The following is a 27,500-nucleotide window of genomic DNA, read 5'->3' as shown; positions in this document are numbered from 1 at the left end:
CTGCTGCCCCCGCGACCCGACCTTGGATAAGCGGAAGAGGATGGATGGATGGAGATCCATACATACATACATACATATATACACATACATATCTTCATATCTATATACATATCCACATATACACATACTTATCTACATCATATATATGTGTGTGTATAGCTTTGGTCACTGAGTGCAAGGGAAAAAATAATAAAATATAGTCTATAAGTTATTAAACAGTAAAACATTAATGTTTTAAGAAGTACAGGTACATTGAGCACTACTGGAGTGGTTGCGGGTAAACTACATTTTAAAGACTGTGTAACACAACAGGTAAGTAGTACTAACAGCAGCTAAAATATATATGGATCATCTCTCGGTAGTAGATCCCTTTTGAAAGGCGCTACACGATGGCTGTGGTATAGAAATGACATTTTCTATGTGAACGTTCAAATTTCTGCCTCTGGTAATGTGCCTTACCGGCATTACCAGCAATTAAAGAAAATTAGTTTTGTGTCCTCTGCAGTGTTAAGAGAGAAAGGCTTTGGTTTGGGATAAAAGGAAAAAAGGTGTAAAGAAAGGAAAGTTGCCTTTTTCTTTTATATAGTATAGAGATGTGTTCGCTGACGATATGATCACCTTTTGGGGACAGTCGCGGTGGGTCTTGTGTAGACTGGTGAGACGTCCCTGCCATTAATCGGCTGTGATGGCACTGTCAGTCCTCCACTCGTGTGCGGGTCTTCATAATCCGAGCTGACGACCTCATAATCGTTATCGTGCAAAGAAAGTGCGAATCTCCTTAATATTAGTTTGCCGTGGTGTAGAAAAGGGGTCTCGTGTTTGCACTTGTCTAGGCTACAGCTCAGGGGGAGGATGAAAAAAATTAAAAGTGCTCACTTTGACTTAAGGCAGAAGCGCAGTCAGCGTCTCAAAGGTCGGCACAGCTATGCGTGCGCACCGGCTGCTCGACTTTTGCTGGGCAGGATACCCCAGTTTTTGCAGACACGTTCACGATATCAAAAGTCTCAGCACTCTTTGGAGGTCATTCATACTATATATATATATATATATATATATATAGCAAAATACCGCTACCGCAGCGAGAAGTAGTGTGTTAAAGAAGTAATGAAAAAGAAAAGGAAACATTTTAATAATAACGTAACATGATTGACATTGTCATGAGTGTTGCTGTCATATATATGCCTGCCTGAGTAAGTCACCCTCGCTTCGCTCTTACTTTTTTACCGTTCATTTAATCATGGCTAGTGGCGGAAAAATTATAAAATGGAAGGAAGATTACACAGAGTATGGCTTTACCAAAACAATTATTGATGGCGAATCGATTATTCATAAAGCTTGAATTGGTGATCTGTTTTTCTGTGTTAACCTCATATTTTTTCATACTTCTTCTCAAACCAAGGGGGTGCAAGGGTAAAATGCGCTGATCAATGTAATCTGTGTACCAGGAAATCATGCATTGACAAAAGTTCCCCTTTACTTGTAATGCAAAGTGTGATTAAATGCATTATTTTTTAACGCGTTATGGAGCATATGCATAGAAGCTTCTCAGCTGTGCTTGTGCTAAGAAAAGGAAAGATTTTAAAAATAACGTAACACGATTGTCAATGTAACCTTTTGTAAGTAGTGCCTGGAGGATTCAGTGTGGAGAAACTCTAGAGACAGCGTGTGTATTAACTTGTGGATTTTTCTGTGAGTATTTGGTGGCAGTGTGACGAAGTTGCTTCGAAAGCGGTTAGCATGAGCTCAGCTCAGAGCGAAATGAGGTAAATGGGAGGGAGATGATGAGACTCCCACCCGCCATTAACTGTCAATCCCCCACAAACACAGTCTCTCAGAATTTGCATAAGCACACCCCTTCACCTGCAATTTTAACTTAGTTACAAAGTGATCAAAACTCTCGTTTATATCCTGCGTTCTCTCATTGAACTTGTATCCCACATTACCCGTGGACATGAGAAACGCCAGCGGCAGCCTGTCTATGAACTTAATTTAAAGTTTAGGTTTACACCTTGCTTTCTTTCCAGTAGCAGCACTCATGAATATGGTAGTATATGTCACTCGCTCGCTTCTTATTGTTTCGCTGCCTTCGCAATTATATAATGCATGTTTTCGTCAAGAGCTTTTTGGAGGTCTTCCTGGTTTTCTATGCACTGCGTTGACAGTCAGATAACGTGATTACGTGGGAGGCGTGATGATGTCACATGAAACTCTGTCCCCACGGCTTTCGAGCTCAACTCCATTACAGTAAATAGAGAAAAATACCTTCCAGTTATGACCATTACGCGTATTATTTCGAAATGAAACCTGCCCAACTTTTGTAAGTAAGCTGTAAGGAATGAGCCTGCCAAATTTCAGCCTTCTACCTACACAAGTTGGAGAATTAGTGATGAGTCAGTCAGTCAGTCAGTGAGGGCTTTGCCTTTTATTAGTATAGATAATTTATAGACTTATTTGTTTAGATTTCTTTTTTTGTGTGGATTACTTGGGTTGTTTCCAACATCTGATGAAAATTTCAGGTCAATAGCCCCATTAGAAATACAGGCAGTCCCCGGGTTACATACGAGATAGGAATTGTAGGTTTGTACTTAAGTTGAATTTGTATGTAATTCGGGACAGGTACATTATTTTAATAAATGCTATTGTTGACCGACTGTAACCAAGTGCTCTGCCAATGAATGATGGAGTTTCACTCCTCTTTGATCTGTTTATTATTTCTACTTTATTTTCAATGGTGATGGTTTTTCTCTTCTTTACTATATCACCAGCACTTGCATCAGATTTGTGTTTCAGAGACATTTTTGAAGGGTGAAGACAAAAGGTTAAGATGTGCTCTTCTGCACAGCACTGTACACATTATCACAGCAGGAAGGCACCAGACGTCAGCATGTCTGATGTATAGGGTGGCCCAGATCTAATTATGCAATTTTCATTACGCTATAACTTATTCAGTTTATTACATAGAAAATCACCCGAAAAATCCCGGACCATCGAGAAGTGTGAGAACTGACCACATGAAGAATCGTTTTCGCTCCGATCGTGAATCGTCCCTGCATAAATCAAAGTCATCCAGACGATCTGGATCTGCAAAATTAGATCTACACCACCCTGTACTGACAGGAGACAACTTCCTGCTATGTGCGTAACAGTACAAGCAGGCTTGCTATTGAGAATGAATGGGGGCAGCGAGAGGCAGTTCATCGCCAGCCCACCTCATAGTCACCTCCACTACAGTATACTGCCTGCAGTGTCCACCGCACCACCGCCCCCATTCAACACGCAGCCATCCAAGGCACACTACAATGCTACCAATGCTACCCAACACCGCCCCGTTCACCCACAACCGGGTCACCACTTGCAGCATTACCAGCCGCCCAACGAGAATGAACAGGCAGCCGTGTGAGGTGGGCAGGCAATGAAACCACTTGCCGGCGGGAGCCGCCTGAGGGACACTACATTGGGCGAGCAGCGAAATCGCCCCCCTCCAGCCTCCGTCCAGCCACCGCTCAGCCACCACTTGCAGTGTCCCCAGGCCGAAGATGACGGAGCGGCAGTTACTGAGGTGCATGTGTTGCAGCTGCGGCCCCGTTCATATGTCGTAGGTCGGATGTCCGTAACCTGGGGACTACCTGTATATTTACTGAGAAAAATGTTGACACATTCAATACTTATTTTCCCCACTGTAAATAAACTCTTAGTGATTTGAATCTGTTTGAACTGTGCACTAAGACACTTTACTATTAAATCCTGGAGCATTCTTTTAAACAAAATCTTCGCCCAATCTCCCAATGTTTTTTTAAACTTAAAGATTTAAATTTTTTTTGTTTTTACCAGATATGAACCTAAATGTTACCTTTGCAAAATGTTACCTGATGGCAGCAACGGTAGTTTGGTGCTCCATCTTTTTGTGTAAAATTTATTGTCACCATGAAAAGTCATATATACATGGGAAAAACTTCTGAATCAATCAAAGTGTCCCATCTGATGTGACTTCAGATATTATAATTACACCCGTGGATCTTACAACTTTTTGTTGATCATAGGTGTTCATGCAGCTAAACAGGTAGCCCGACAGTGGACAGTTCGTTTTAAACCATGCTCTCCTATCCTAGAACTGCAACTGTAAATACTTAGTAAAACAGACTTTTCTTAAGACTTTTCTTATTTATCCTCTCTGTGCTTCACTGAAATGTGGCTGAATGACTATTCCCGGCTCTGCGTTGGACTTAACGCTGTATCGAATGCACCATATTACCAAACTTTACAATAAAATAAAGTGCAGAGTGTGTTTCTCCGTTAATCAAGGTTGGTGTAATTATGTGACAGTTCGTTTTAAACCATGCTTTCCTATCCTAGAATTGTTTGATATAAATTGTAAGCCATTTTATTTATGACATACGTTTTCCTCAATAATTCTAGCCGGTGTTCGCATTTTCCCTTGTGCTAATGCTCACAAAGTGCAGTGGCGACTCACTGATGTAATCATTGAGATTGAAAAAGACAACCCGGACTGATTTTAACCAAGTCCTTCCTAAATATCAACAGCAAATAAAATGTCCTACCAAAGATAGAAATATTCTAGATCACTGCTATGCAGCTATTAAGGATGCTTATCATGCCTTCTCCTGTGCCCCTTTGGTAATTCAGACCATTCTACTTGCCTTATTCCTGCTTACAAACAAAAGCTGAAAACTGTAAAGTCAGTTAAATGAACAGATAGAAAGTGGACCAGCAAGGCAATACATGAGCTACAGGACTGCATTGCTTGTACAAACTGGACTGCTTTCAAATCTGCCACCTCCAAAATACACAAATCCACTGATGCATTAACTTTACAGTTGTTTTTATTGATCTCTGTTAGGGCAGAGTGGTGGATCTGTGCTGGTATCCCGAAGGTTGCCGGTTCGAATCCCTGTCACTGACAAAATAGCTCCTACTTTGCTGGGCCCTTGAGCATGGCCTTTAACCTTCAATTGCTCTCTGCGCTCTGACCCCAAGGGGTATGCGAAAACTAACAAATTCCTAATATAACATATTGTATAAGGCGAAATAAAGAACAAAAAAAAAAAACAATTTCACAAAAACTAATATATAACGTTTATCAATGATAAAACTATGCCAGTACAAAGAGTGTGCTTTCAGATCTGGCAATCTTGAGAATACAGGAAAGCCAAGTATATTTTGGAGAAAGGTTTCAATGGTATGAAAAGAAAATAAGCTGCAGGAACAATTGTCTGCAAATGACAGCGCATCAATCTGGATAGGCCTCAAACAGGTCATTAACTACAAGAAACAAACATCAAACAGTTCTTCTGATCATAGTCTGGCTAATCAGTTAAATTACTTTTACTATTGCTTTACAAGACAATAGAACATAAATCTCACTGTTAATGCTCTACACTCCTCTTCTTCTCATCTTTCCCCTCCTGTCATCACTGCAAAAGATGTCTTTAGCTTGTTTAAAAAGCAAAATATTAAAAAAGCTGCAGGCCCGGGCCTTATTTCCCCTTCTACGCTCCTGCACTGTGCAGACCAGCTTGTCTACAGTACTTGCAGATATTTTCAAACAATCTCTGGTTCTGTGCATTGTTCCTGCCTGCTTCAAGACTTCTATCATCATTCCAGTAGCAAACAAATCAAAGATCACATGTCTAAATGACTACAGTAGTTTTGACCTCTGTGGTAATGACCTTTGAACACCGTATTCTTAATTACCACAAGAATGCTACTAAAGACTTCCTGGACCCATTTCAATTTGCATACTGAGTTAACCAGTCTGTGAATAACACAGTGAATGTAGGTCTGAGCTTTATTCACAAATACCGTGATAAGCCAGGGGCATATGTTAGGATCTTGTTTTTTGGACTTTAGCTCTGCTTTCAATACGATCATCCCAGATAAGAAACTCACCCAGCTCAACCTGCCTAGTTCAGATAACAAACTTTCTTACAGATAGGAAACAGTATGTACAGTTGGGCACACACATCTGAACCATTATCCCTTAGCACTGGTGCACTGCACAGATGTGTCCTTTCCCCACTTTATACAAATGACTGCACCTCTGGCTATGCATCTATCAAACTTCTTAAATTTGCAGATGAGATAACATTAACAGGCCTAATTTCAAACAATGATGAGTCAAAATACAGTGCTATGTAAAGGTTTGGGCACCCCGATAAAAATCACTTTTATCAATTTATAACTTGCTAGGCTTTTGAGGCAGCAACTTAATTTTAACATATTTCATACCTAATGGAAACAACAACATTCGAGTAGTGAAAAATTTTTATTGGACCAACAGAACCAATTTAATGTGCATTTAAAGAAAAAATAGACAGGTGCATAAATTTGGGTGCCCCAAAGGAATAATCCTGTTAATATTTAGTAGAGCCTGCTAAAATAACAACCTGTAGACATCTCCTATAGTCACGGACAAGTCCCTGAATTTTGGCTGGTGGTATTTTGGAACATTCATCCATATAAAATGCCTCCAGTTCAGTCAGGTTTGGTGGCTTCCGAGCATGGACGGCCTGGTTCAAATCAATCCATACATGTTCGATGATGTTCAGGGCTAGGGACAGGAATGGCCATTCTAGAACATTGTACTTGTGCCACTACATGAATTTCTTAGTAGATTTTGAACAGTGCTTTGGATCATTGTCGTGCTGAATCATCCAACCCCGGCATAACTTCAACTTTGTGACTGACTCTTGAACATTCTTGTCAAGAATATGCTGATACTGGGAGGAATTCATGTGGCCCTTAACTTTAACAAGGTTTCTAGTACCTGTGCTAGCCACACAGCCCCATAACATGATGGACCCTCAGCCAAATTTTATACTAGGCAGTAAGTACTTCTCCTGGAATGCTGTGTATTTTTTTGCCATGCATAGTGCCTCTGGTTGTGACCAAATAACTCTAACAGTATAAAATGTAATGAATTATTATTATTAATCTCTCCACTGTATTTTTTTTACAAAATGTTTCTGGCTTGTCCAGATGCGCTTTTGCATATCTCATGCAACTCTTATTGTGGTAAGCATTCAGAAAAGGCTTTTTGTTCATCACCTTTCCACTGAGCTGTCCCCGGTGCAAAGTGTGCTGGACTGTGGAACGATGTACAATGACACAATCAGCAGCCAGATGTTCTTGTAGGTTTCTGGAGGTGGTCTGTGGTTTGTCTGTGACCATTCTAACAGGCCTTTGGCTGTGCTTTTTAGATATTTTTCTTGGCCTACCATATCTTTCCTTCACAAGGACTGATCCTGTGGCCTTCCATTTCCTAACTACATTTCTGACTGTGGAGACAGACAGTCCAAACCTTAGTGACAATTTCTTGTACCCTTCTAATTCATAATGATGAATTATCTTAGTTTTTAGGTCAGTACAGAGTTCTTTAGAGGTTCCCATGTTGACACTCTCTAAGACAGAACCAAGAACAAGCATAACTAGCAATTAACTATGTTGAGCTAATCAAAGCAATTTTGTGCTGCAACTTGTCAGCATTAAATGACTACAGGTCTTCAAATTAATGCAATGAAAAGGGTGCCCAAATGTCCCATTGCACGTCACATTTTTAATATTTTAGTTTATTTCATACAACTGAATAATGGAACACTGAGAATTTTGGTCTAATAAACATCCCTTGTCTATATTTCTCTAGTAGAAAAATGGCATATTGCTATGATCTTCTCTTATGAAGACAGAGCAAATTATGCAATCTCAGAGGAATGCCCAAACTTTTACTGTATAGCACTGTACAGACTAGAGTTGGTAAATCTGACATAGTGGTACAGCCATAATAATCTGGACCTTAACATTCAAAAAAATCTCAGGAGATGAAAAGATTTCAGGAAACAATCATCTGCTCACCTATTACTTGCTATAAATGGCTCCGCTGTTGGGATGGCAGAATCATTAAGTCTCTGGGCACTAAAACCTTAAGTAGGACAATAACATCACATGGATTATTAAGAAAGCCCATCAAAGAATGTTCTTTTTGCATTAGCTGAGAAAATTCAATCTCCCTCAGGCAATATTGGTCCAATACTATACAGACATCAGAATCCACTCTGACTTCATCTATAACTGCCTGTTTTGGTGCTGCCTCTCTTCAGGCTAAAGTCAATTTGCAACACATCATCAAAGCCTATGAAAGGATCATAGGCTATAACTTACCACATACTGAAGTCCTATATAAGTCCAGGGTAAGGAAGTGGGCCGCAAAGATCATTGCTGATCTGACTCAACCAAGTCATCCCAAAGACTTCCCTCCGGCAAGGAAATTAATTCAGTGAAATCTAAAACAACACGTCATCTAAAAAGTTTTCTTCCTACGTGCAGTTATGATTCTTAGATTCAATTCTGTACCTATGTATATCTACACACTAGATTGAATGGGCATTTTAATCCTACTATTTTTTTTTTCATCTATTTTTTGTTATGCCCTTCTATGCTGCATCATTTTATATTTTATTCTTTTATATTTATCTTTTTATATTTTGTGTTGTCCTTGTGTGATGCACCAATACTTTAAAGACACATTTCTAGTACACATTACTGTACCTGGTCTATAAAGTGAATTCTGATTCTGAAATATTTAAAAAAAAAAAAAAATTACAAAAAATTAAAGTATCTACTAAAATTTGTTTAACATATTATTCAAAGTATTTTGAGCCTGCTGCAATGGACTGACACCCTTGTCCAAGGAATAATTCCAGCAGGAAGTATTTCACATAATAATATTGCACATATAGGCGAATATATCCCATCTATAAAACTATTGTTTTTGAGAAAATTTTTTGAAACTATTTGAAGTAAAAATATGAACAATTTTTTGCAAACATTTCTGAAATTCATTACATAAAAATTGTTGTGTAAGAAACCTTCAATTGACCAGCAAAAAGACCTGCCATAACTACTCAATGACATCTTAGTCTGACAGACTATTTCATACTGGGTCATAAATTAAACCACTATGCCAGATGAAGAATGGGAGAACTTATTCTGATTTCATCCACTTTCCAGAGAATTTAAACACTCTGCCTAAAACGGCATCTGATACAAAAGCATCAGTTAAGCAGATAAGAAGAATATGAATAAAGCAATTACACTTTCAAAGAATAGTCTGGGGTATTGTATGAAGCTGACTCTAGCCATTAAGACCCAAATCAGGATTAAGCAGGTTCAATAAAGTGTGGACAGACATTTCAATAAGTATATAATACAAAATTACATGTAGCAACAAGGTAAAAATTACTACTGAACAACGGACAGTGACTGATCTAAAATATCAGGAAAAATACACAAAATTTTAACATTAGAACATGAGGATTACTTTCAAAAAGTCAATGACAAAATTTTACTGCATTAATTTTTGTGTATAATTGTTCTGTTCAGAGTTCATGACTAATAAAAAATGTACAAATGTAAATTTACAATAATAAAATGTTCTTATTGTACAATACAATGTAAAGCCAGATAAATATTCAATATTTCTAGTTTACACTATATATTTTTCTGTTAATGTACAGATATAAAAAAATCTTGTATCAATACAAAAAAATGTAATAAAAAAAAAACCTAAAAGTTCCATCGTTTGTTTGCCTAATCAAACACATCTGATGCTATTTTTTCCTGATGGGAAAGCAAAACAGTTAGCTGTAATCTGTACCAGAAACGTAAAAAAAAAATCACTATAAAAAAAATCTATATTTAAAAAGTATATTAGGTATGACTTACCTTATCAAATGGTAGAAGGCCTCGTAGAGGAAAACGAAGAGTTGTTGGGTCTAGCTTCCAAGAATTACAAATGGCTCCCGAGTTATTAACCACAGGTAAAAGACTACACCTTCCTAGTTACAACAGAAGAGCCAAGTCACAACAACTATAAAGAAGTATTTCTTGTTTGAGAAAGTAAGGAGGTCATTTGAATTTATTACTTAAATATCAAAATTAGGCATTACAAAGCAGCAATATAAAATCTTAACATAAATGTGACTTCAACTGTGCTTAATTCTATAAGGCTGTTTCTACATCTGCTAGTTTTTTTTTTTTTTAATTATTTGGCAGTTCAAAGTGGATTAGTACAGTAATTGTACCTTTGACTTCCAGGATTAAAAAAGGTTAAGTGAAACGCAAAACAAGACATGCTGATTAAACAGTGTGAACAATCTGAATTAATCCACTCATTTTCAACCAGATTTTTCTATTACAAGGTTGTGGGGATTAATTGCCAATCTCAACAGCATGGTGGACAAGGCTGAAAACATTTCATCACAAAGCAAACTCATCTACACTGACCCAGACTCTGAGACCAGGAAAATTACAAATCAAAAATCTGTTTTTGTTAGGCTCTGCTTGTCTAAGCATTACAGTGATGGGGTTATAATGCTCCTCTAAACCAGGTGTTATGGTACTTTAGAAAGTGGATGTGCTTGTGCAGTTGGAAGCAGCTTGTAAACTAACAGCAGTCAGGCAATGTTATAGGATAGAGAAGATCAAAGTAATGGAATCCACACTAAAAAAGGTAGAGGAATAAGCTGAAAACCACAAATCTGAGCAAGGTCAAACAAATATGTTATCCAGTAAATTTACAGTAAAGGAAAAGGGGCCTGTACCAACAGAGATATACACTTTCCACTGAAATTAAAAGAGAAGCTGCTTTGTCAAGTTCAGAACTTTCCATTTCATCCTGTAATTTAAAAGGATTCTCTGAGCTTCTGTTTAGTATAGCAGCTCAAATTATGAATTGGAGGCTTAACAAGCCATCTTAAATATACAGCAGTGTACTGATAAATTAAAATGTGTCATTGTGGTCCAGTAAATGATATTCTGATTTAAATTAAGAGCCATATAAATTTGTTAAGACTGTTAACCTTCTATCTTCTTAGTAAACATATTAGGAACATTTTGTTCTATTTGAAATTTTGGTTGTAATTAAGACAGGTATTTTATTTTGTTAATTTTGTTTGTTAATAACATATGCATATGCATTATGAATACATTTTTATGTAAAGTCATTGGTCAAAGTTGAAGTATGGATTGATGGCTGTAAAGCACCAACAAATGAACACGATGTCCCCATGATGTAATGAACATATTAAACCAACACATATGAATGATAACATGGGCAACCCCCACCCCCACAGAAGTATTAATTAAATGCCGCTAAACAATATACATGAATGCAGAGCGGTTCTCCAGTGAGGTTTTTGGGGCAGAACTGCATAGCACTTACTTACAAACTGCTGCATGGGAGAGGGTGTGAGCAGCATGATAAAAGCTGAGCAACAATTCAAAAGTGCTGCGAGGCACCCTGAATAAATTACCACCAAGACTTTAATATCAGTTTGTGCTACTCCGTACAGGCAGTTAAAGTATGTGTATCTGTGATCCACAACAGGCCCATAGAGCCTCATTTGCAATGACCACTTTGTGACTGACATATAGACAGTCCAAATGAAGCCATAAGTCGGCGCATGACTGTGCATGTCTCATGAGTGAAAAAATGTATTTATTTTACAGGATTTCATTTTAGTAAAGAATTTTATTTGATGGACACTTAACAATAAGCATATATTTATTTGTTTTATTTTAAAATATGAACAAATAATACTTATGGTCTACAACTTAATTTTAAAAATATAAATGATAACACTATCAAGGGGAATATAGCTTATACAAGACAGGAAATGAAGGAATTTAGTGTAAAAGCATATATATATATATATATTATTTTTAAAAAAATAGAATCGGAATCTGCCCCAATCAGGTTACATTGAAATAGGAAATTGGTATCAATCCTAAGAACAACCACCAGATATAATTCAGTTTAACACAAAAAACAGTTTAGTCAATTAGCTGAAAAAAGCTAAAACTAACTTTAACTGTTGAAAAGGTTAAGCAGAGGTAAATCTATAAAGGAAATAACCAACACCAAATAGCAATGAAATTACAGTACATACAGTACATGTAAAATATTTGATTATATACTTACCACAAATGGAGTTAATTCTTGCAGTTGGTCGAAAACTTTCAACAAAATCCGAAATCAGGCTTCCAAGTAACTGCAAAGTAAAGATAAAATTCAGTTTGAATAAGTAAATTGTTGGGAAAAAATATATTCCAGGACTTAGTTTAAATTAAGCATAATTACAATAATGCAACATAAGCCAATCATAACTTTGATATTAAACTCGGCAAATTTATGGATAAGAATCAGAACATATGTCTGCCAGTAAGGCCAGTTGTGTCAGACAATTTTGGTTCTGCTACATGACCAAGGTTCAGTAAAGAAGAAATAGATTAACATATAGTAGAAAAAAAAATCAGTTTCAATGTAATATGCAACTAACAATCTAATATATATATATATATATATATATATATATATATATATATATATATATATATATATATATATACTGTATATATATATATATATATATATATATATAAAAATGTACAGCAGCTCTTAAACACATACATTTAGTTTATCTGTACTGTATAATATTAACAATAAGAGTAGCTCACTACTGAAAACGTTAAATATAGGAGGCAGTCAGGATCGAACTGGGGACTCTTGATTACAAGTCAGCAAATCTTACCGCTACACCACAGATGCTGTTGCATCGTCCTTGAACCTTTTGTAAAAGTGTTTATTTGATATTTGGACTTCAGGCTTCACACATTATATGGTTTATGTCTACATTTTGTCATTTATTACTTAAATATAAAAAACGATTGTTTTAACAATGTATTTACACAGATTATTGTAGAAACAGAACACACATGAAATGCATGTGTTCCTAATAAGAATCTATTATTTCCGCTCTAAAACTCCAGCACTTCACTCTAAGATAATCAAGGCATGAGCTGGGAGAACTCTGTGAATGTTCTGCGGTGGTGGGGGGATGGAATAGTAAGCTGCTTACTGCTTGTCTTTATCGACACATTTACAGGACAAAAGACACTGACGGAGAGGTGTGAACAGATTTAAGGTGGGCTGGATTTATGAGTTTTCTCGTAGGCTCTGGTAATTCCTGTGTTAAACAGAAAACCAATGGCAAAGTAACACAGCAGCCCGTTGAAGAAATGTAGACAGTATTTCAATAGGAAACAAGCACACTATTAACTTGACCTCTGCAGGATCAGCTGAAGGCTTACCATGTAACTTGCTTGTTTAATGCACAATGTTTAGAACATTTACAGTAAAACCAAGCTCTGACCTGCCCAAATACTCACTATCCTGTGCACTCTTCTCCAAACTGTGTCTGCCCCAGGTGGTCCTTCTGAGCCACTGATCCTGCTTAATGAAGAAGGCTTTGTGTTCTTTTAATGTGAAGAAGGAAGCTAAAGCAGGACAACTGGCCGCATTGTTGCTTGTAACCTATGCTTGAGAGCTGAAGGAAAACTCCCATTTTAAATAAAGACTTGAGGGTGTTCCCACCAACTCAGCAATTGAAGTTATTTCTGCTGGGAAATCTAGTCTAATTTTCTTGTCTCTTGTGCAACTCTGTGACCCTAGCTTAAGAAGGTAATCAAAGTATATTGTAGAATAAAATTATAATGTCTTGCATTATGTAATATTGTTAGGGATGCCACGATCCATTTTTTTTTTTGCCCTTGATCCTGATGATACAAGTTATTTAATATTGAGTATATGCCAATATCATGTCCCAATACAATGCCTGTATTTTCCTAGATAATACAGTTGCACAGTGCACATTTCAAGTACATCCAATTAAATATATACAGTATGCTTGACAACTGAATTGCTATGCAATGCATTAAGAAAAAACTTCCTACATCCAAGCTTTTCTGATTTTTTTTTTTTTTTAAACAAAATTAAAAAGGTTTACAAACTAAAAATATTTTACACAATTCCACTCAGTGCAGTATTGGTTTACTTGTGTTTTAACAAAATAACCAAGTAAATAAACTAAAATTTTTTTTTGTAAATAGCTCTTAACATTTGTTCAGCATTGTAATAGTAAATAAAACTAGAACACTAAAAATAAGTAATATAAACACAGTATTATTTCAAAGTGATTAGCTTAACTTTACATTCACAAAAACAATTAATCAAAATTAAAATTCAGGTCAGTGCAGCATTATAGTAAAACTAGCATGTTGAAAATGAACATAAAAGTCAATTTCACATAATAGTCATGTAGCACAGGGGTGCCCACATTTTTTTGGCTTGCAAGCTACTTTTAAAATGACCAGGTCAAAATGATCTACCTACATTAAAAATGTGATATATATATATATATATATATATATATATATATACATACACACATATATATATATATATATATATACATACACATATATATATATATATACACACATATACAGGTCCTTCTCAAAAAATTAGCATATTGTGATAAAGTTCATTATTTTCTGTAATGTACTGATAAACATTAGACTTTCATATATTTTAGATTCATTACACACAACTGAAGTAGTTCAAGCTTTTTATTGTTTTAAAATTGATGATTTTTGGCATACAGCTCATGAAAACCCAAAATTCCTATCTCAAAAATTAGCATATCATGAAAAGGTTCTCTAAAGCGAGGCTATTAACCTAATCATCTGAATCAACTAATTAACTAAACACCTGCAAAAGATTCCTGAGGCTTTTAAAAATTCCCAGTCTGGTTCATTACTCAAAACCGTAATCATGGGTAAGACTGCCGACCTGACTGCTGTCCAGAAGGCCATCATTGACACCCTCAAACAAGAGGGTAAGACACAGAAAGAAATTTGAATGAATAGGCTGTTCCCAGAGTGCTGTATCAAGGCACCTCAGTGGGAAGTCTGTGGGAAGGAAAAAGTGTGGCAGAAAACACTGCACAACGAGAAGAGGTGACCGGACCCTGAGGAAGATTGTGGAGAAGGACCGATTCCAGACCTTGGGGACCTGCTGGAAGCAGTGGACTGAGTCTGGAGTAGAAACATCCAGAGCCACCGTGTACAGGCGTGTGCAGGAAATGGGCTACAGGTGCCGCATTTCCCCAGGTCAAACCACTTTTGAACCAGAAACAGCGGCAGAAGCCTGACCTGAGCTACAGAGAAGCAGCACTGGACTGTTGCTCAGTGGTCCAAAGTACTTTTTTTGGATGAAAGCACATTTTTTATGTTATTCGGAAATCAAGGTGCCAGAGTCTGGAGAAAGACAGAGGAGAGGGAAATGCCAAAATGGTCCACTGTGTTTTATCAAGGGCAGGGTCAATGCAGCTAGCTATCAGGAGATTTTGGAGCACTTCATGCTTCCATCTGCTGAAAAGCTTTATGGAGATGAAGATTTCATTTTTCAGCACGACCTGGCACCTGCTCACAGTGCCAAAACCACTGGTAAATGGTTTACTGACCATGGTATTACTGTGCTCAATTGGCATGCCAACTCTCCTGACCTGAACCCCATAGAGAATCTGTGGAATATTGTGAAGAGAAAGTTGAGAGACACAAGACCCAACACTCTGGATGAGCTTAAGGCCGCTATCAAAGCATCCTGGGCCTCCATAACACCTCAGCAGTGCCACAGGCTGATTGCCTCCATGCCACGCCGCATTGAAGCAGTCATTTCTGCAAAAGGATTCCCGACCAAGTATTGAGTGCATAACTGAACATAATTATTTGAAGGTTGACTTTTTTTGTATTAAAAACACTTTTCTTTTATTGGTCGGATGAAATATGCTAATTTTTGAGATAGGAATTTTGGGTTTTCATGAGCTGTATGCCAAAATCATCAATATTAAAACAATAAAAGCCTTGAACTACTTCAGTTGTGTTTAATGAATCTAAATTATATGAAAGTCTAATGTTTATCAGTACATTACAGAAAATAATGAACTTTATCACAATATGCAAATTTTTTGAGAAGGACCTGTATATATATATACACACATATATATATATATATATATATATATACATATATATACACATATTATATATATATATATATACATATATATACACATATTATATATATATATATATATATATATATATATATATATATATATATATATATATATATATATATATATATATATCAGGGCTCGCAAAATTTCAAAATCCCTGGTAGCCCTTCGGGCAGGCACTCTTCAGTTTTTGGTAGCCCAAAATAAATTTAAGTAGCCGAATAAAAAAGATTATTTTTAATGTATAATATTGTAAAGGAAATAAAACATCAATCAAAAAATTGTTAAAACACAAATTACAACAACTGTATAAAAATTACAATCATCAACTCAAATATTTGGTTCTAATTGAACAGAAATTTCTATGAACTTGTAAGAACTGTGTAGAACATGAATCAGTCTGTGTCAGATTCTGAATCTGAAATTTCCACTGAAGTCACGGATGAGAAAAATGCCACTTTCGGCGTTGAGGGCATAGCATCTCCTCCATCAGCTTTCTCTTCCTGTGCATCGGCCTCCATTTCACTGCTCTTTGTTCTTGTCGGAGTTTTATGATCCAGGTGTCTTGAACCTTTTCCAGAAAACATCCAGAAACGAATTGACTTGTCAGGGCAAAAGATTCAACTGTTTCCCCATTAATGGAGAGTTGCATGCAGTCATTCAGTGTTTCAGGGTGTAGAGAGTACGATGTGTTGTCTTCACTCGGTTCATGCAAGAAAATCCTCTCTCACAGATGGCTGTTGATGGACTAAGTGTCAGCATTAATTTCACCAGCAACAAGATATGAGAGAGGTGTTCTGGATTCTCAGAGAGGAGATCTCTGTACAAGCAATCAACTACCTTGCTACCCCGGTGTTCTGCAAGCCACATTTTAGATCCATCCATTCTTGTGGAATTTTCTCTTTCTCTTCCTCATCTAGCAAACTGGCAAAATGTGTGACAAGATAATCCACCTCTTCATTCCCATAATTTGCCAGCTCTTCTCTGGGGTATGGAAGAGTGGAAGGGTCAAAAACTTTGAAACAAGAGAGGCTTTTCACGCAGATTTTTAAATCTATTGTCCATATACTTGACTGAGTTGTCAATAATCTTCTGAATCTCTGCACCAAAGGTGTCTTTGTCTGTACCCTCACCTCTTCTAGCAGGTCGCTGACTTTTTGTGAGCTGAGTTCCACAGTAGCAAATGCTACCATCCTCGTTCGCTGTGAACTTTGTGTCCAAGGTTTTCTGGTATTCTCCTGGTTTTGTTTTTAGGCTGAGTAAGCGTGATGTGGTGCTCTCAACTAACTGATTTGTTCGTGTGATGTTTAGGTTATCATGCTGAAAATCAGTACAGCACTTGGATAAGATGGTACTGTAGTCCAACATGAAATGCAGGAAGCAAACAAATTTCTCAGTCTTCATCTCCTGCACCACCCCCTTAGCTTTGGCTGCATCCTCGGACTTGACATCACTTCCTCCTGCCATGTTCTCCATATGAACAACAGTGGGAGTGTAATTTTTTTCCACAGCCTTCAGACATCTCAGCCGGCTTGGAAGCCACCGTGTGCTCTTCAGGCCACTGAAATGTGCCAGTTTCTCATTTAGCAGTTCACTTATTTCTGTCAGTTCTCTTCGCTTCTTTGGGGAATAGTAGTACATCTTAAAGATGGTTTTCAGTGTACCTTCAAATTTCACCAGGTACTCACAGCCTTTCACGCTATCCAGCACGGCTAGCTCTAACTTGTGTGCCACACAGTGGATTGTTATGATGTGGGGTATCCTCTGTTTCAGTCTCCCAGCTACTCCTGTTTTCTCACCCATCATCACTGCAGCACCATCAAAATTTGCACACTACTTTCTTTTCCATGTGTCTTCTCTGATACCCATGGTGTTCACTGCTTCATCAATAGCCTCTAAAATACCTGCAGCATTTGCACTCTTGACTGGCTGACATTTGATCATGTATGTGGATATGTCACCATTATCTCTCACATACCTGACATGAACCAACTCCTGTTCTATTATACCAGTGTCTGTACTGCCATCTGCAAGAATGGATAAGAACCTGCTTTCTTGAATTTCCTTTTCAATCTGGTCTCTTGAAATTTGTGCTATTGCTCCAATAAACTCTCTGCAAGCATGGTCATTGAGGTAAGTGGAACCAAGATCTAGGCCATTTGCTTTTTGAAGTTTGCAAAGACTGCTAAATTTTGCCAATGGTAGTTCACTCTTTGCAACATAGTACGCTGTTCTAAACAGCTTTTTCAAGACTTCTTGTTGTGCTTGGTTTATTTTTAGTATGGTTTTTGCAATTGGTGTTTGTTCTGGGAAAGATGCTGCAGACTGAGCACCAATGCATTTCTTGTGATGCAGAGATTTCTCATGGGTTTTGATAGGGTCTTTCCTAAAATTACTGGTCCCAGTAACAAAGCGCTTGTCGAGTCAGAAATCGAGGAAACTCACGACACACCCGCAGAACATTATGTTATTTAGCTTGTCATATTCCAGCCACAGAAATTCTTTTGTCCATGAAACCAAAAAGCTGCGCTTTCTTTTTGCCTCATAGTCTAATTTGTCATAACTTTTCCGCTTTGTGGTAGGCTTTTCTTTGGCTGTCCCTTCTTCACCCTGACCTGTCTTCTTTGGCTCAGCAGAACTAAAATACCTGCGTAAATCCATCTATTTTTACACACGCACACACAACGGTCAGCGATTTTTTAAATTCTCTGCGCAATCAACCTCTATCACATGTTTAAAGCTTGCTGCGGGAGATTTCACTTCACACTTTTGAATAGTAAACCAATGAGTGATAAAACGATGTCAGAGGAATTGGTGCGCAATTAATCTGTCACTGACCAATCAGTACTGCCGCTTTCTATACACAGTTAAGCGACGCAAAGTGAAAGTAAAAAACAAGCGCTGAATTCAAGCGCGATTTCAATATTTCACATATTGACAGTGGCTTATCGATCCCGTAAATGACATAATTACCCAGCTACATTTGCGAAAGAATGCAAAAGCATTGCCATATATTTTTCCTTCCTATGATAGCCCGACGGGCAGGGCTGAGATAGATTTTGGTAGCCCGACTGGAAGACACAATAGCCCCGGGACGTCGGGCTAGCGATTTTGCGAGCCCTGTATATATATATATACATATATATACACATATATACATATATATATACACATATTATATATACACATATATACATATATATATACACATATTATATATATATATACATATATATATACACATATATATATATATATACACATATTATATATATATATACACACATATATATATATACACATATTATATATATATATATATACATATATATATACACACACACACACATATATATACACATACACACATATATATATATATATACACATATATATATATATACACACACATACATACATATATACATACATATCTATACATACACATATATACATACATATATATATCTACATATATACACATACATATACATACACACACACATATATAAACATATATATATACATATACATACATATCTACATATATACACACACAGCTATTTCGATCAATACACAATACGCTGCTTGTTAAAATGGATAACTCGCTCTTACGTTGCAAGTCTAGTGGATATTATGAACTATCAGTATTTGTTCAAGTTCTATTTAAATTTTAAATAGAAGAATTTTTATTTAGTCGACAGAAATATCTTTGGTAGGAATGGTAAAAACAGACAGGAATATTATTCCTGAATAAATCAACTCAAACCTTAAACAAATTATAATATTTTGCTCTCCATAAAAATATATCCTGTGTAAATTATACAAGTTAGAAATAAAGTAAACATTAAAAGAACAAACATTCAAATTTCTTTACTCTTATGTAATTTTATATAAAAAATAATCTTAGATTTTAAATATCCCAAAAGATTTTGCTCTCCATAAAAATATATCCTGTCAAAATTATACAAATTCAAATATGAACATGCTGCATAACAAAACCTGGAAATATAAATAAAATGTAGTTCCTTTCAGCAATAACAAATCAAATCATTCAGTTGTCTTTGCTCATATGTCATTTTAGAGCTGGGCGCCTGGCATCTTTTGGCAACAAATTCGTTTATGTTTGGTGTGAGGTTCTGTAGATTCTCAGGATGGATTGCAGGTGCTCATCAGTGAGGCGACTCCTGTGTGCTGTTTTGTTAGTCTTTATCACTGAAGAGCTTCTCACACAGATATGTGCTACCAAACATGCACAAGGTTCGAGCGCATGTAGGCGGACTTTTATTCTTCAAAGTCACCAAAGCGCCGTGCAAACTCAGTGCGCGCTCAGTTTATCAGCAAAGTGCGTATTTGGGAACACCGTAGTGACGACTTGGTTTAACATTACTTGGCAACAGGGAAAGTGGGGCAAGGTGCATTTGTGTCTCCCATAAAAGCAGCTTCACTTGAAATCACTTTGTGATTGTGCGGGTAAAAGCGTCCGCTGAAGTGTCAGATTCTTATTTAATTATTCTGCTTTCTGTATCTTCTGCATTGCATTCAGGTTACCCTGATGTTTTGTCTCATAGTGCCGTCTTAGATTAAATTCTGTAATTACGGCCACATTAGCTCCACAAATGAGAGACCTGGGTTCAGTAAACATATACTCAGCCTCCCATCGGTTTTAAAGGCTCTATTTTCAGAATGAACTTTTCTCTCCAGCATCGTGTGAGCTAACTTCGCAATAACTTGCAGCATCATAAACTAGACTTGATTAACGCGGTAGTTCGCAAGGCAGCTGAAGCGCTATATGGGATCTGTAGTTTGTGTTACCAGCGCTTCATATACCTGGGCCATTAATAACAATAATACAGTATATAAAATGATCTCGCGGGCGGATATAATTACACGCCGGGCGGATGTGGCCCGTGGCCCTTGAGTTTGACAAATATGGACTAAATAGAACTTGAAAAGATATATTTTTTGAAATGTGATCGCGCAATTCAGATAGAGTTGACGCGCACTACAGCCTGCATCCTCCCCTCGCTCTTACTTTTTTACCGTTCATCTAATGAATACACCGGTATGGCTTTACCAAAACAATCATTGATGGCGAATAAAGTCTCCATTATTCGAGTATGTAGATCGGATATATATATACATATATATATATATACACCAGCATCGCAGCGAGAAGTAGTGTGTTAAAAAGCTAGAAAAGAAAAGGGAACATTTTAAAAATAGCGTAACATGACTGTCAATATACAGTATTTGTTTTGTGAGTGTTACTGAGTGTTGCTGTCATCAAGGATTTGATTATCATTATTTCTTTCAATCAGGTTCGTATTTGTAGGATGTGTTGTGTTCAAGTTACATTCCGTGTTTGTCAATCGTTGTAAAGATGACAGGTTTCATTTATCGATTCGTTTCTTACTGCATCAATAAACAGCTCGTCTTCTTCTTTATCTGAGACCTGACACACTGCATGCACGGGGTTTTTTTTTAGCTGGATTTATGAATATGCTTATCAGACGCTTCATATTTTTTGCTGCCTTTTCAATTGTGTAATTCGGTTTTTGTTCAGCGCTCTTTGGAACTGTTACCTTTTATCTCTGCACTCGTCAGTTCCGTGAGCCGCCGGTGTACATGCACGAAGGTTCCCAGCTGTGCTGGTGCCATCTCCTACTATGTCCATGGCTGTATTTAATGTTACCTTAGTCCTGGCACTTAAAACTTTCTCTCGCAGTTTCGCTGAGTTTGTGTCAAACACCACCCTGACCATCTCATCTTCCTCTCCATAAACACAGTCCTTCACCCGTGAATATTTAGTGGAGTTTGCTATTGGATTGCGCTGAGGACGGCCTCATATGGGCAGGCACTAAATTACAAACGCCAGCCGCAGCATGTCTATGAACTTAATTTAAAGTGTAGGTTTACATGCGTGCTTTGTTTCGAGTAGCAGAACTCATGAACATGGTTGTATATGTCACTCGCTTGCTTCTTATTGTTTAAGCTGCCTTCTCAATTATATAATGCATGTTTTCTTCAGCGCTTTTGGAGGTCTTCCTGGTTTCTATGTACTGCGTGATTACGGGAGGCGTGATGATGTCACACAACGCCCCACGGCGTTCAAGCTCATCTCCATTACAGTAAATGGAGAAAACAGCTTCAGTTATGACCATTACAGCGTTAGAATTTCGATATAAAACCTGCCCAACTTTTGTAAGGAAGCTGTAAGGAATGAACCTGCCAATTTCAGCCTTCCACCCACACGGGAAGTTGGAGAATTAGTGATGAGTCAGTGAGTGAGTGAGGCTTTGCCTTTTATTAGTATAGATATATATATACATACATATATATACATATATACATACATACATATATATATTATATATATATATATATATATATATATATATACACATACATACATATATACATACATATATATATATATATATATATACATACACATATATATATATATATATATAGCATAATATACCTGCCTACTTCAGGCGGAGAAGTAGTGTTAAAGAAGTTATGAAAAGAAAAGCAAACATTTTAAAAATAACGTAAGATGATTGTTAATGTAATTGTTTTGTCATTGATATGAGTGTTGTTGTCATATCTATTTATTTATATATATATATATATATATATATATATATATATATATATATATATATAGCAAAATACCTATGATTGGCAGCAGAAGTAAAAAGAAAATGAAACATTTTAATAATAACGTAACATGATTGACAATGTAATTGTTTTGTCATTGTCATGAGTGTTGCTGGCATATATATATATATATATATATATATATATATATATATATATATACACATACACACGCACACACAGACACATATATAAACATATATATACATATAAACATATATATATAAATATATATATATACACATACTGTATATATATACACACACATATATACATACTGTATATACAACATATACATATCTACATATATACTGTATATACACATATATATACAAATCTACATATATATAAAATTAATCCAATTAATTAGAGGCTGTGTAAGAATTAATCTTGATTAATCGTATGTAATTGCACACGTAAATTTGCCCCAAATCGCAAATGTTTTTTTTTAATTTAAAACGGTTTTAGTGGGCGACAGAATCAAATAATAGACATGGACATGAATATTGTAAACTGAAGCTGTTTTAATTTCTGAAAAAAGCTTTAAACTGCATTTGAATTCAAAACAGAAACAAAAATATCATCCCTGGTTAAAATTGGGCAGACTTAAAAATAAAGTGGTAGTTTAAGTACTTTAAGTACATTTTCAGAATAGTATTGTCTTTAAATAATAATAACCAAAATTTCAACATAAAGTGCAGTTTTCTTCTTAAAAAAATAAGTCAGAAACATAAAAGGTAATTTGACCAGCTTACTCTTTTAAACTCTGAGTAACATTAGCCAAAATTATTTTGTACATTAGGCTAAAACAGTGTGATCATTGAACATTTTGTAATTAGATGTATTTAGAATTACTAACGGTCACGGAAGTCCAATGATCCCCAGTAAGAGCCACAAAGTCCGTTTCTGTAATGCATCTAATTTTGCTTGCTTTTCAGTGTGCACAAAACCATGCTTTTATCAAGGCCCGTAGTCGAAATGATCAGTCGTAGGAACGCTTTATTCCGACTCTAACATTTTTGTAGCTGTGATGTGTGCATCAGTGTAATGGATGTACCAGGAAATCATGCATTGACAAAAGTTCCGCTTGCTTGGAATTGAAAGTGTGATTAAATGCATTATTTTTAACGCTGCTATGGAGTACATGCATCGAAGCTTCTCAGCTGTGCTTGTGCTAAGAAAGGGAAAATTTTAAAATAATAACATGATTCTCTGCTAACCTAATATTTTTTCATACGTCCCAAAACCAAGGTAAAATGAATCGGTAGCGTACATAGTCAGTATACCCCTCTCGAATCGAACCTCGAATGTCGGCGTTAGAGGCTTAAGACTCTACAATTGCCACAGCATGTGGCTTGTCTATGCTAAAGTATGTATTGTAGATCGGGTATATATATACATTTATATATATACCCGTATCGCAGTGGAGAAGTAGAAGTTATGAAAAGAAAAGGGAACATTTTAAAAATAACGTAACATGATTGTCAATATACAGTAATTGTTTTGTGAGTGTTATTGAATGTTGCTGTCATCAAGGATTTGATTATCATTATTTCTTTCAATCAGGCTCGTATTTGTAGGATGTGTTCAAGTTACATTCCGCGTTTGTCAATCGCTGTAAAGATAAGAGGTTTCATTCATCGATTAGTTCCTTACTGCATCAATAAACAGCTCGCCTTCCTTTTATCTGTGATGTGACAAACTGCATGCACGGTTTTTTTTACACTGTCTTCCTTTAGCAGGACATTCACTTTTTCCACCGTGTGCTTTGTTTCCGCAGTAGCTGCACTTATGAATATGATTGTATGTATAAGACGCTTCATATTTTTTGCTGCCTTCTCAATTGTGTAATTCGGTTTTGTTCAGCACTCTTTGGAACTGTTGCTTTTGTCTGCGCATTGCGCCAGTTCACGGAGCCGCTTGGTGTTCTTGCATCAAGGTTCCCAGCTGTACTGGTGCCATCTCGTAATGTCAGCTAAGACCCGCACTTAAAAGTTTCTCTCGCAGTTTCAATGAGTTTGTGCCAAACACCACCCTGACCATCTCATCTTCCTCTGCATAAGCACAGTCCTTCACCCGTGAACATTTACCGCAGTGTTTGTATTGGATTGCCGCTGATGGACGGCCTTATATGGGCAGGCACTAAATTACAAACGCTAGTGGCAGCCTGTCTATGAACTTAATTTAATATAAACTTTCACGGTTCACGCTTTGCTTTGTTTCCGCAGTAGCTGTACTTATGAATATGCTTGTATGCATCATTTGCTTCATAATGTTTTTCTGCCTTCTCAATTGTGAAATGGCGCTTTGTGCTCATCGCTGTTTGGAGTTCTTCCTTGTTCTCTCACGTCACTTACGTAGGAGGCGTGATGATGTCACTAAACTCCGCCCCCACGCCATCTCCAACTCAAGACTCCATTACATTATATGGGGAAAAATAGCTTCCAGTTATGACTGCGCGCAGAATTTCGAAATGAAACCTGCCCAACTTTTGTAGTAAGCTGTAAGGAATAAGCCTGCCAAATTTCAGCCTTCTACCTACACGGGAAGTTGGAGAATTGAGTGATGTGAGTGAGGGCTTTGCCTTTTATTAGTAGCATATACACATATATATACACACACACACATATATATATATATATATATATATATATATATATATATACACACACATATATATATATATATATATATATATATATATGTGTATATGTTTATATGTGTATATCTTTAATAATAAAAGGCAAAGCGCTCACTCACTCATCACTCATTCTCCCAAATTCCCGGTGGTGAAGGCTGAAATGCAGGTTCATTCCTCAGCTTCCTACAAAAGTTGGGCAGGTTTTATATCGAAATTCTAAGCCAGAATGGTCAAACTGAAGCGTTTTCCCATTTACTGTAATGGAGATGAGCTCAGCGCTGGGGCGGAGTTTCGCGGTGACATCATCGCCTCACACAGTCACGCAGGTACATAGAAAACCAGGAAGACCTCAAAAAGCGCTTAAGAAAACATGCATTATATAATTGAGAAGGCAGCGAACAAAAGCGGCGAGTGACATATACAACCATATTCATGAGATCTGCTTCGAACAAAGCATGATAAACTACACTTTAAATTAAGTTCAGAGACGGGCTGCCGCTGGCGCTTGTAATTTAGTGCCTGCCCATATAACCATCCGATCAGCGGCAATCCAACAAACTCCACTAAATATTCACGGTGAAGGACTGTGCTATGAAGGAAGATGAGATGGTGTTTACAAACTCAGCGAACCGGAGAAAGTTTTAAGTGCCAGGACTAAGGTAACATTAAATACAGCCATGGACATAGCGGGAGATGGCACCAGCACAGCTGGGAACCTCGATGCATGTACCGAGTGGCTCCGTGAACTGACGATGACAGATAAAGGCAACAGTTCAAAGAGGCTGAACAAAACCGAATACACATTGAAAAGCAGCAAAATATGAGCGTCATCATAAAGCATATTCACAAATCCAACACATGGAAACAAAGCACACGATGGAAAAAGTCATGTAACCTGCTAAAGGAAGACGAGTAAAAAACCCGCGGCTGGTTGTGTCTGATAAAGAAAAAGAAGGTTGTATGAAAACGACATCGATGAATGAAACTGTCATCTTACAGCGATTGACAATGCAGTAATGAACACAACACATCTACAAATGCAGAACCTGATTGAAAGAAATGATAATCAAATCCTTGATGACAGCAACACTCAGTAACACTACAAAACAAATACTGTATATTGACAGTCATGTTACGCTATTTTTACAAATGTTCCCTTTTCTTTTCTAGCTTTTTACACACTGCTACTTCTCTGTGATCACGCTGGTATATATATATATATGTATATATATAACCCGATCTACATACTCGATTAATGGATACTTTATTCGCCATCAATGATTGTTTTGGTAAAGCCATACTCAGTGTATTCATTAGATGAGCGGTAAAAAGTAAGGGCGAGGGAGGATGACTTATTGAGGCATGCAGGTAGTAGTGCGCCAACTCTATCTGAATCGCGCGATCACATTTGAAAAAATATATCTTTTCAAGTTCTATTTAGTCCATATGTGTCAAACTCAAGGGCGCGGGCCACATCCATTCGGTGTAATTATATCCGACCCTTGAGATCATTTTATATACTGTATTATTGTTATTAAAGCCCGGTATATGAAGCGCTGGTAACACAATAAACTACAGATCCCATAATGCAGCGCTTCAGCTGCCTTGCGAACACTTACGCGTTAATCAAGTCTACCTTATGATGCTGCAAGTTATTGCGAAGCTAGCTCACCACATGATGCTGAAGAGAAAAGTTGATTCTGAAAATAGAGCCTTTAAAACCGATGGGAGGCTGAGTATATGTTTACTGAACCCGTGTGTCTCATTTGTGGAGCTAATGTGGCTGTAATTACAGAATTTAATCTAAGGCGGCACTATAAAACAAAACATCAGGGTAACCTGAAAGACCTGAATGCAATGCAGAAGATACAGAAAGCAGAAGAATTAAATAAGAATCTGACACTTCAGCGGGCGTTTTTACCCGTGCACAATCACAAAGTGATTTCAATTGAGAGCTGCTTTTATGGGAGACACAACCACTTGCCCCACTTTCCCTGTTGCCAAGTAATGTTAAACCAAGTCGTCACTACGGTGTTCCCAAATACGCACTTTGCTGATAAACTGAGCGCACTCACTGAGTTTGCACGGCGCTTTGGTGACTTTGAAGAACAAAAAAAGTCCGTCTACATGCGGCTCGAACCTTGTGCATGTTTGGTAGCACATATCTGTGTGAGAAGCTCTTCTCAGTGATAAAGACTAACAAAACAGCACACAGGAGTCGCCTCACTGATGAGCACCTGCAATCCATCCTGAGAATCTCC

The 27,500-nt window shown here is 37.0% G+C and overlaps 1 protein-coding gene across 2 annotated transcripts in view; it reads right to left on the bottom strand.

The window, feature by feature from the left end:
- The window catches only part of med23 (mediator complex subunit 23), a 203,474-nt gene that overhangs the window by 129,865 nt on the left and 46,109 nt on the right, over positions 1 to 27,500 (bottom strand). For both annotated transcript variants that reach the window (XM_039747441.1, XM_039747442.1), the window contains exons 8-9: positions 11,996 to 12,065; positions 9,739 to 9,851 (exon numbers count right to left, since the gene is read on the bottom strand). In XM_039747441.1, the coding sequence (XP_039603375.1) occupies positions 9,739 to 9,851; positions 11,996 to 12,065 (183 nt within the window). The remainder of the gene's footprint in view (positions 1 to 9,738; positions 9,852 to 11,995; positions 12,066 to 27,500) is intronic.

Source organism: Polypterus senegalus, chromosome 3 (assembly GCF_016835505.1).
Source record: "Polypterus senegalus isolate Bchr_013 chromosome 3, ASM1683550v1, whole genome shotgun sequence".
NCBI lineage: Eukaryota > Metazoa > Chordata > Cladistia > Polypteriformes > Polypteridae > Polypterus > Polypterus senegalus.
The sequence above is the reverse complement of the archived record's forward strand: the minus strand, read 5'-3'. Positions and strand labels throughout refer to the sequence as shown.